The sequence below is a fragment of the Crotalus tigris genome, unplaced genomic scaffold (assembly GCF_016545835.1).
Source record: "Crotalus tigris isolate CLP2741 ecotype Arizona unplaced genomic scaffold, ASM1654583v1 scf7180000017571.3126492, whole genome shotgun sequence".
Classification (NCBI taxonomy): Eukaryota; Metazoa; Chordata; class Lepidosauria; order Squamata; family Viperidae; genus Crotalus; species Crotalus tigris.
The window spans coordinates 2,280,617-2,292,904 of NW_024096482.1; the positions used below are offsets into that span (position 1 = coordinate 2,280,617).

At 35.8% G+C, this 12,288-nt stretch overlaps 1 protein-coding gene across 2 annotated transcripts in view; it reads right to left on the minus strand.

Annotated features, from left to right (window-relative positions):
- NDUFS4 (NADH:ubiquinone oxidoreductase subunit S4) overlaps window positions 1–12,288 on the minus strand; it is a 38,808-nt gene that overhangs the window by 23,747 nt on the left and 2,773 nt on the right. For both annotated transcript variants that reach the window (XM_039355941.1, XM_039355952.1), the window contains exon 2: window positions 6,821–6,899. In XM_039355941.1, the coding sequence (XP_039211875.1) occupies window positions 6,821–6,899 (79 nt within the window). The remainder of the gene's footprint in view (window positions 1–6,820; window positions 6,900–12,288) is intronic.

A 12,288-nucleotide genomic window follows, 5' to 3' on the forward strand; every position in this document is an offset into this window, starting at 1 on the left:
CTCTGTCTCTGTCTCTCTCTGCAAAGGCAGAGGAGGCTAGGAGCCACAGGGGAAGGCTCAAAGAGCTACATGAGGCTCCGGAGCCGCAGGTTGCCGACCTGTGGGATAGGCGATATCATAGAAAAGATAGAAAGAAAAACAGCTACAAACAGCTACAACTAATCCTCGCTTATTGTTCAGAAATTGTCTGAAGTTGTGATGGCGCTGAACAATTGTACTTACAACTGGTCCTCAAAGTTCCAGATGTTGCACCAGCCCCAGTCATGTGATTGTGATTTGAGCGCTTGGCAACAGACTTGCATTTATGATAGTTGCAGCATCCCACAGTCATATGATTGCTCTTTGTGACCTTTCCTGTTGGCTTCCCATAACCAAAGTCAATGGGGAAGCCAACAGGAAAGGTCACAGGTTGCTTGGATAAAACTTCCCCACCTGGCAAGCAGCCACCCCTGGGACTGAAAACACTTAACCGTGCCATTACAGCCACCTGGCAGCAGCCAGTTACCTGCCTACCAACCTGATTGCAAGCCACCTGGAACTTAAAACTTCTCGCCAGCTTCCCCTCTAATGTTATTTGTTGGAAGCTGCAGGAAGTTGTGAGAAAGTCCTCGCTTAATGACCCGCAATTTTCACTTAACAATGGCGACCGAGACTGTTGGGACCATTGTTGCTAAACGATATCACCTGACATTGTCCTTTACATGTAGTAATGAAAATTCCAGACCAAATTACTGTTATTAAGTGAGGATTACCTATATTCACAGAGCTTATTTGTGAATACATTTTGTTTCCCTTCTGCAATTATTGCTAGAGCAGAGACAAAGCCAGTTTCCGGTCACACAATGATTCAGTCTTGATGGGATTCAACTTGTCTTTTTTTTTTTTTTTTTCCTATCGCAAGCCTTAAAGCCTCCAGGCACCAGATCTTTTATTGCACCTGTATTTCAAGTAAGTATATTGAAAGATCATGAGATGATACCTATCTCTAAACTGAAAGATTGTTTAGATTTTAGTTATGGACCTGTTGGGTGATTAAAGACTGGAGTAGGTGAGATCTATATTCAAAGCCTGAATTTTGTCTCATTATTAGCAGGGAATTATTCTTAGCATATAATGTCTTCTGTCCAAAATGACTGAACATCTTGCAACTACTTTTGATCTAATTGGCTTCTTTCTTTTTTTCAAGAATTCTTTTTTAAACAAACTCAACTAATCAGTACCATAGGACAGACACCCTCACAATCTGTTACACAGATTTTTTCCTATAGAAAACACTGACTAGGACTAAGCAAGAACAGCAATATTCTTCTAAAACATCCAAATGCTATCAAATAAATCATTATGTCTATGGAGATTCTCAGTCATCTAGATCAGTGGTTCTCAACCTTTCTAATGCTGTGACCCCATAATACAGTTCCCCATGTTGTGGTGACCCCCAAATGGGTGTGGCCACCAATAAGAGGGAGTAGGACAGCTAGGGAAAAGGGAAAAAAATGGCAGACAGCGTGGTTTGGCGACCCCTGTGAAATGGTCGTTCGACCCCAAATGGGGTCCCGACCCACAGGTTGAGAACCACTGATCTAGATCATGGTTGTCCCAAAGGTGCTTTTTCAAAAGGCAATTGGATTTTGTTTTTCCTTAAAGACCTTCTCTTCCAAGAAGCTTCTTTAGTTCTGAAGAGAACTGAAGAAGCTTCTTGGAAAAACGAAGTCCAGTTGCCTTTTGAAAAAGCATATTTGGGACAAATAAACCAATAATTTTAATAATCTTGCAAAAGAACGACTGTTGTTGGAGGAAACTTGAAATCAAGTAGCAGGAAACAAAGGTAGTCAATAGTTTTTGAAGATTAAAAGCTAGACAGGCTCACAAATATAACAAACATTTACAAATATTCCAAGAATTGAGATAGAGAAATTGTCAAGAATAAGGATTTATTATTGTTAATTCCAGCTATTTGACTACATCTTTGAAATGTATTTATAACTAATGTTTCTCAAACCACTTCCATTCTAGATTGTTCTACTTCAAATAATTTAATGCTGATATTTCTTTGTTTTGTAACCGGATTTACAGATTCTGTTTCTGGCTGTCATGAAACGAGGAGGTATTTTGGATTATTCAAGATTAAATTAGGCACAGATAAATGTTGTAAAAAAATATGTAAGTACATAAGAATCCAGGAACTTCTGATGCTCATTTTGTTGATACAGATCTACTATCAGGTTTACTGTTGACAACTAATTTTCATTGGGAGACAGCCACAATTCTTAATTATACTGCTCAGATTCAACCCATTCAGAAGACATTCAGAAATCTCCTATTATGTGTGTGTGTGTGTGTGTGTGTGTGTATGTGCACGCATGCGCATATGCACATTTATGTATTTATATTAGATTGAAATACATTAGAAAAAATGGAAAGAAAGATCACACTGACCAGAATAGCAAGACTTGATTCAACTTTTTATGAAAATACAAGAATTATTTTGAAATAAAACAGCAGAAATAAAAATAATTTAAAAGTCATTTGAAAATACAGTATACATATAACCAAAGTTGCACTGTGTCATTTGCCAACTGACTTAACAAAGACTATATTTTTTTCTATATTTTATTTCAGTAAATCTTTGTCAGAGGCAAAGAAGAAAAGACCCTTTTGTCAATGACACAACCTTCAATTTAAATACAAAGCTTTGGTCATAAGGTTATTATAATCCTTCCACTGCCTGTGTCCAAGGTACAGCTGTCCTCAACTATGCTTTGAACTGGTACTAGCTACAAAAATATATCTGGATGGACATACAACAGTAAAGCAAATCTTCAGTAGCTAAAAAGAGAAAACAAACAGAACTCTTCAAAACACAAATTAAAGAACAACATTATTCTTGGTTACACGGGGTATTCTTGAGTAGTGTTATTCAGCATAGGGATGAGCAGTGAGCAAATAGCATTACAACCAAATAGCATTACAGTATATATAGTTGGATTGAACTGGACTGTCCATTTGAGATAAATCCTCAGTAATATGAGTGACTAAGCTTTCACCACTGGAAGTAATAGTACAAAAGTCTGCGGCCTGTTCTGTATGTAGACTGTTAGGTATCAACAAATGCAATCTATTTGTTTCCTATCCATGTGTCTACATTTCTGTAATTCTGCTACTTCGCCTCAACATATCTGATGGCACAGCACAAATGAATTTGCTTACTGTATTATTTCCAAGGCTATTTAAGGAATAAAATGACTCCAAGAATTTCATTAACAGTTTTTACTTGTCCCATCCTGGTGATGGAGAGGTGGAGCATTCATTTGTTTTACAAGATTTCTAAAATTCTCTAATAAAAGCCATATGCAAAAGCCATAATGTAGAATTCAAGAAGAAGACTGTTTTTGAATATGTTGATTTTGAATCCCAGAAGAAAATAAAGCCCAAAATCCTAAGTCATAAAAGCCCATTCCAATTTACTTGTTCTTTTCATTTTATAAGCTTAATTTATGTTAATTTAATTTATGTTATCTTTGCCTTTGATGAGATTATCAGTTTAAATTTTTACCAGGAAATCCACAACCACTAAACTTAAAATAATGAACACATCTTATTCCAGAACATTTACTGAAGTCTACAAAAATTCCCCAAACAAAAGTCATGATGAACCTTCTTTTGGGGCCTCTAAGCATAACCAACCCAAGATAAAGACAAATATTTCAACTGACAGTATTCATTCATCTGCAGGCTGAGGTCAAGCAGATCAAAGAAGCAAACAAGGATCTGAGAAATGCTTTCAGGACCCCCACAGAAAGAGAGACCATGAAAAATAGTCTTGCATTGCTGGTCCTCACTATCACTAATGGATGGACAAACCATTGATTAGAAGAGAATAAAATCTGTCTTCTCCATTCTATGAATAAAACCTGAACTGAACTTAAAGTCAACCTCTAAGTTAACTTGAGCTGAGTTCGTTTAGCAAAGGTAGCCTAGACTGGACTGAGACTAGATTACACAGATGGTATAAAAGTGCTAGTTATCTATTATGAAGTATTATAATGCCCTTCCTTTTATACATAAAGGCACACATTGTTGTGATTAATTGGTCAAATCTACATCAGAATATTTTCTGACTGAAGTCCATAATTTTAGAAGATATTTCCCCTCTTTTTTCTTTATGGAAAAGTAGACTATTAGGGCAACTAGCATATTAGGAATTCCACTTTCAGTATTCTAGGAGGATTGATCCGATATAATAATTTACAATCATTTTGGATGCAAGCTTTCCATTAACAATTAGACACTAATATTAATAATAATCTTATAGTATCTACTATTAATGTGTTATTTTAGCACCAAGCTGAATAAAGACAGCTAATTCTATATGTTTCTGGTTTTAAATGAAAAAATAATGAAATAATGCTACCAATAAATTCAAAATTTGAGCTAGATTAACATAATGACATGGCGACTCAGGCCAAAAATGGTTGAGGGCAGAAATGGTTGAAGGAAAACCATATATAACACACAAGGAGAAACATAATTTATACAATAGCATTGGAATTACTTTTGTTTCATATGTGAATCAGTAAATCATTTTAAGCTTCACTGAGGGAGAGCACCACTGAAATCTCATTTCAGCAACAGAGAAACCCTACAGGAATCATCTCTAACTCTAAAATCAGTTAAGATCAAATAACTTTTAGCTCTTTAGGCCACACTCCAGATCTCTGGAATTCCAACTGATGGTTTAGACGTAGCTTGCTGTTAAGTAGTAGGAAATGCTATGTAGGATGGAACTACAGTATATTTTAGAACTCTTCCACTTTACCTTCCTAGACATACACACACACACACACACTGAGAGTGAGAGTGAGAGTGAGAGATGCAATCTGTGGATTAGCAAATTATTAGAGTGCTTTTTAAAGTGCTCCAGCTTAAAATGTCTATGGAGATTCTCAATCATTCAGGTGGTCATGGTTGTCCCAAAAGTGCTTTTACAAAAGGCAACTGGACTTTCTTGGTTTTTTTCCCTTAAAAATGTTTTGCTTGTCATCCAAGAAGCGTTTTCAGTTTCAACTTAAAAGATATACAAAATTTGATAGCAAAATAATTTTCTACTAGATATAGAATTCTGTTCATTTAAGTTAAATGAAAACATCCAACAGAAAATATCATATAAAATGGAGTCAGTCCCACATTCTCATTCCTAATCTAGCAGTTATTACAAAAATGTTGCCTCATTTACTAATTCTAAGAATTACTAATATACAGAGGAAAATAGGAAAAATAGTAGTTACAGCTAGTAAATAATTCAATTAAAGTTACACAATACATTGGCTTCAACTTGAAAAGTTGATAAAATATTTGAAAAAAACAAACCAAATGCAACTGAAGTATATGTTATTAAAGAGAAATGTCATATACTCAATTAAACTGTCACCATTTTTTATTTAATGACCAAAAAAAAGAATAGTGAAAATTTCTCTAGAATACATCAGTTATAACAGCGATACATTCAAACAACAATAAATCAAACTTCCCTTAATGTTACATATTTTCTTGCTTTTTTGCATCCCAATCCAGCGAATAAGATGAAAAAATAGAACACTTTCTTCTGCTTTAAACTTTAAATTTATGGAACAGCAGTTGCAAATCATCACCACCACCAATAAAAATGATGGTGATGACTATGAACTGAGCTTGCATTGTGTCAAGATAGCAGTCTATAGTGACAAACTCATCCCTGCTGAGAGCTCCAGCAATACATTATTATTATAAGCTTTTAAAACTCATTTTTTAAGAAAAGTGACTTTATACAGATCAATTCTAAGTGTGTTTTGTATTTGATTTGATAAGAGATTTGTTATTGCTTTTCACCTCCAAAAATAAAATACAATAATGTCAATGGAGATTATTATGTAAGCCATGATATATTAAGTCCCTTGAACGCTTTACAAAAAAAATCTGATTAATGAATAATATAAGCATAAATATTACAGCATCACTGTTTTGGTAATAGGCCACACATTGTAATATACTGTAATTTAAAAACTGCCAAAATTAAGAACTGGTAATGATTAGCAAAAGAATGCTATACAGTTGTTTCTAATTGTGATCCTTCATGCACATTTTGGACAGAATATATGAGCAGATTTTACAATTTATAAGGTGCATTTTTATTACATTTTTTAAAAAAGAGGGTCAATCTAACAATTTTAATAAGTATTATTGAATCATGTATGACTTCATTACTTCATTCAGAAAAGTATTTCAAAATGGCACATTGCATATTAAAACATTGCTTCCTAAACATAATGTAGGTATAGTGGTATGTCGGTAATTGACTGTTTTGAAACTCATCAAATTTGGTATTCGACACATTTTGACATGAAAATTTTGTCCCGATACTCATTTGTTTGATACTCAACAAGCAAACTAGAATTTGTCAGTGTTAGTTGCCGTATGACTAATACATTATTTCTTATGGGAAAAAATTGTTTGGTACTCATCTTTTTGGTATTTATTGTGCTTCCCATAATTCCCAGAATAATGAATACTCAGGTACCATAGTAGTCATAATACATAATTTCATAATACATGATTAAATATATGGAATTCATAAATTAAGCTTCTATGAATCTCTATGACCTTTTTTTTTTTTTTTTTTTTACTTTGGATGCCTTTTGATAAGTTACCATAGTATGTATTTTACTTAAAGAACTTTGATATCTGGCAATTGCACTTACATTGTTTCTCAACTACAGTATACAATTCGTAGTACCTGATACACAGAAACATCTTCAAGGGAGTATATACATCATAAAAGCCTTACCAATTTTTGATCAACTGTGATAAGTTGTGTATCTTGGGTTTGGTCCTGTGCCAGCGGCCACGTGGAAGTCTTCAAAGGCCTGCATTGCAAGATTTAAAGTGAAAAATGATTTGTGCAATGAAAAAATAGAGACATACAAATATAAAGCACTGGTGCACAGTTCAGCTGAAGTCATAATTGTAGCTTGGAATGAGCAAATAATAACAGCCTTAAATTGGATCACACCTAGGTGACCATGAATCCTGTAATGTACTCTGGACGCAAGAGATGTCAAGAACAGTGTTTCTCAACCTTTTTCCACCTGTGAACCCCTTCCATCCTTGTTTTTCTCCTGTGTCCCCGTGTCCAGGACCTATCACTAGATATGGACATAAGGTGGTAACTGATATGTTTTCTGATGTCTGTAAGGCAGCATTTACCTCCCTATGGCACTCTTGATACATGTCCTGACCTCTTGTTACATGTTTTTCACCTGTGGCCTTTTTCAAATGTCCTAGGGCTCCAAAGAGGCCATATGATTTCCAGTTGAGGATTGGTGACTGAAGCAGTACTGAAGCAAGATGAAGAACGAATCCTACTGGGCACAGATAAATGTCTACATTAGGAATAATTTTTGGTAATAAAAGTAGTGAAATGAACTTACTTCTCTGTTCTTATGAACCTGAAGGTAGCTGTCTGTCTCCTTACTTCAGATGATCAGATCCCTTTTGGATACAAGGAAGCCTAGGGACTTCTTACTGGATCACTGTGTTAAATTACTCAGATTCACTCTGAGTTGAACTCTGGCTGGTTCTGACTGATGTATGATTTTGTTCCATTATCTGGGACAAGTTCCAGCTTGTTACTCCTGAAGAAATGGACAGAGTCCTTGATATTATGATCTCTGCCACCTGAGTTCTGGATCCATGTCCCTCCTGATCAAGGACTCATGAACAATGGCATGCAGTTGGTTTCAAATGGCAGTTAATACCTCATTATGAGAGGAGGTGGCTCCACTTGTCTTGAAGTAGGCAGTGGTCCACCCCTCCTTAAGAAACCAACTGTGTTTGATAACTGTCACTCAATCTCTTAACAACTTCCTTTTTTAAATGAGAGGTGGTAGATGCTCAGTTCAACAGGCCCTGGAGGAATAGGTTATCTAGTTCAGCCAGGGTTTAGGCCGGGTCATAGTACCATAACAGCACTGGCCACATTTGCGGATGATTGTTTACGGAGATTCTCAATCAACCTGGTCATGGTTGTCCCAAAGGTGTTTTTCAAAAGGTAACTGGACTTTCTTCATTTTTTCCTTGAAAATGTTTCATTTTTTTATCCAAAACACCATTACCCAGTTGCCTTTATAGAAGGGAGGGTACCTTCTGCAGACTAAATTCCATCACTTGTCTCCCAAAGTCATTGCCCTGTTCCATTGCAATTCTCTCTCCATCCCAATTTAACATCTACCAGTAGGCAAGGTCATTTATTGGCACAGGAAAAGACATCATCAAAATTATTATCAGACACTCAGCTGTACATTTTTATCCAAGGAACTCTGTTGAGATGTTTAATCCAGTGTCTGGGGGCTTTCAGGACCTAAAAAGGGACAAGCAGACTGTGACTCAACCCTAGCAGGTGGGAGTAGTCTTCAGGTCCCCTGAATCTGGGGATTTTTCATTTCAACATTTGATGGGATAGCACTCTGCAGAGAGCTGGATTTGAAAATCCTCCTGGCTTTTACTTGAAGAAGAGGTGGCAACCAAAGTTGGGGGAAGGGAGTTTGCACAAGGAAGCAATTTATTTTGTGTGCAAATTGCCCCATTTGTGGACTGGGAGGTCCTGCCCACAATTATTCACACCCTAGGGCAGGGGTGTCAAACTGGCGGCCCATGGGCCAGATGCGTCACGTACAGGCCACACCCACCCTGGTTCCGCAAAGGCAAAAAATGTTGCAATAGATCATGATACATCACATGATGCGATCAAGTTTGACACCCGTGCCCTAGGGGTTTTCCAATTGGATTGCTGTAATGCACAGGCCATACCCACCCTGGTTCCGCAAAGGCAAAAAATGTCGCAATAGATCACGATACATTACATGTATCAACGCTGCTAATACTGAATATTCTCGCTTTGACAATATATGCAGAACTGTCTGGTATGTTATGTGCAAAGGAAGGGAAATTCAGATCTTAGCATTTCCACCACGCTGTGCTGACACTCTGTAATACTAATAAAGGCTTTTTAGGTTAAAAAAATGCCTGAAAGTTCTTTGAAGTGTTTCGTTAATCAGACACATGACATCATACTAAGATCTGAATTTCCCTTCCTTTGCACATAACATTCCAGGCATTTCCCCTCCCCTATTTTGGGGTCATGATTCACATCTTCCAATTCACTTGGAGGGCAAAGATTCACTTCCGTTTCTTTTTCCCGGGCTTTTCTTATATTCTCCTCCCCTTTCACTGTCACCTGATTTAACTCTAAAAATACCAGACAGTTCTGCATATATTGTCAAAGCAAGAATATTCAATATTAGCAGCGTTGACAACATGGTGTGATCGAGTTTGACACCCGTGCCCTAGGGACTTTCCAATTGGATTGCTGTAATGCACTCTCCGCGGAGTTGTCCTTCACAAACACTTAAGTGTCTTGGTTTAAATAATAATTTGCATGTTTTACGGGTGTTCTGAGTCAGACCTTGGCAGCATGGCAGCATGATGGTTATTGTTATTTATTTAAATTGTTGCCAACTGCCTGCAGTCACTCACTCATATAAGTCTTTAAAATTAAATAAATAAATAAATAACTGAAATTTGTATATTAAACAGTTTATCTGTATGAGATTGGCTCTTTCCACTGCAAAGGAAATCTTGCCCAACTGAGAGCAATAAAAAAAAACCAACGTAACCTGATCTTATTATCCAGTGGAAATCCAACCAAAGCTAGTACTATAAGAATCCCTTGGCAGTTAGTGACATTCTGTGAGGCTCTGTGTGATAATAAAACTCCCTCCTCAAACTGGACTACTTGTGAGTTACATGGAGATATCGATGCAGTTTTCTTGGTAAGGATATGGAAGTGATTTGCCTTTTTATGGGGATTTTTTTTAAAAAAACTTCCCAGTCTAGCCTACAACCTTCAGGTTACCTCAGAATACCTCCTCTAAGTAATAATCAAGATTGCCCTGCGTAGTTTCCTGTACCTATATATATGAAAAGCATTGGAATGAAGAAAGAAAAACATTTCTGACAGATATTTTCAGTAAATGGGAAATGTAGCAGAACAAGGTAGCAGGTGTTAAGGCATTGGTTGTAATCAACTTTATAATGACTGGATTCTGTGATTTGTACTAAGGTAGGTGTTGAGATAAGAAATATTTGCAGAGCACAGCAGTTGTCCAGAAAGTGCAAGATATCTCTAGGAAGCATGTATTCAACATACCTTTTCATTCTGACCTGTTTAACCTTTACTGAACATCCAAGGCTTCACTATTATTCCTGATCAAAACTCTATTATTTCATGCTGACATGAAAAAAAAGTTGACAACATCTAGTTCTTGATATTAGTTTTAACCATAATTTAGTTTTCCTAAAGGCATGTTAGGAAATGAGATGTACACTCTCCAGAATCATAATCACACAAGTTGGACAGTCATATAAAACCTCTAAATAAAGAAACACATTTAAAATTGCTTTAATATATCTGAATAATAAGATTATATTTTTCAGTAATTACTGCTTGGAATCTTACTCACTGGAATTCTGAAAAAATGGTGACAGTTTCAGCTGAAGTTGATGAAAAATTACTAAAATTACTAAGGCAATTGTTTAATAAAACCTCAAAAATTATTTCAGAGAAGACCATAATATAAAACATATAAACATATCACAGAAAGTGAATCATATTTTCAGATTTCTATTAGCACTGTTGAAATCGGGTCTATGAGAGCTAAAACGGAGCCATTTTAAATTAGAAGAATTTCTTGATTATTTTTTTTTAAAGGAAAAATGTATTTTCTGTGGCTCTCTCCAAAAGTCCTATCAAACATATAGACACACACTGCTAGCACTTAAAATTAACCCTGGCTCAAATCGCAAACAGATTTTCAGTGCCAAATTACACTTACTGAAATTACAGAAATTTTTTAAAACCCATGCCATCTAGATTGCAGTAGTTTAATCTAGACGTTTCTAAAGCATGGAGAATTGACACCAAAATTCTCTTTTCTAGCCATAGCAGATAAAAGCCATCACCTATATCACCATCACCTACACAACACTGAAAAGAGCAAAAACCACAAAGCTACTGAAGTGGAACACAAACCATCCATACCAGAAGAGTTTTTTTTTTAATAGAATATTTTCAAAGAACATGAATAACTGCTCTGAAAATCAATTTCTGGTATATCTCTATTCTATCTCCACCATTTTTTTTTATTTCACAATAAGGCATTATCAACTCTATCAGATCAAAAGTGTTTTATGGTATCAAATATTTAAATTTTGGTTTAAATCATTACCAGGAAGATTCAGTTTAATGATTTAAACAGTAATAATCATATCTAGCAACCGTATAACATCAAGACATATTTTTCAGTATTCTGGAAAAGATGTAGACTTTTTAGAGAGTATATTATCATATATAGTAATCATTCATAGAATGCTTTTGAATTATTTTTTATCAAAAGCAGGAATAATCAAACAGATTCGTGTTAGTGAATAATTAATATATCCCACTTTAAAGTTAACCCACCAATATTGCATTTTATACAAATGATCAAACTCACCCAACTTCCTTTTCCAAATACATGAAAGATTAAGAGAATAATATCTATGCAAATTACTATATGACTAGTATGAACTATGTAAGTATTTGGAAGTGAAGAATTCCTCTACTCATTAGCTAAACTGATGGCATCTTGTTCCATTCCAATGTGCAAAAGCAAAACAAAACAAAATATTAATTCAGGCCACCCTCCCATTCATACATCTGTCTTAAGAGCTGTGGTGGTGCAGTGGTTAGAATGCAGTACTGCAGACTACATCTGCTGACTCTTGGCTACCAGCAATTCTGCAGTTCGAGTCTGACCTGCTCAAGGCTGACTTAGCCTTCTATCCTTTGAGGTTGGTAAAAGGAGGACCCAGATTGTTGGGGGCAATATGCTGACCCAGATTGTTGGGGGCAATATGCTGACTCTGTAAGCCGCTTAGAGAGGGCTGTAAAGCACCATGGAGCGGTATATAAATCTAAATGCTATTGCTATTAACACTTTGCTATACAACTCAATTCCTTGTGATTTCACAGATGTATCCATAAAAATTTGTTATAAGACAAAAGTAGTTTCTTTTTCCAGGATATTTTATTTCTCAACTATAGTATCCGGTGGAGTCTGCCATCCAAACACCAACCAAATCTAATCTGACAGTTTCTCAACTCAAATAAAGTAATCTACATGTTGCCTCCTACTGAAAGGTGTTTTTCTCTTCTAG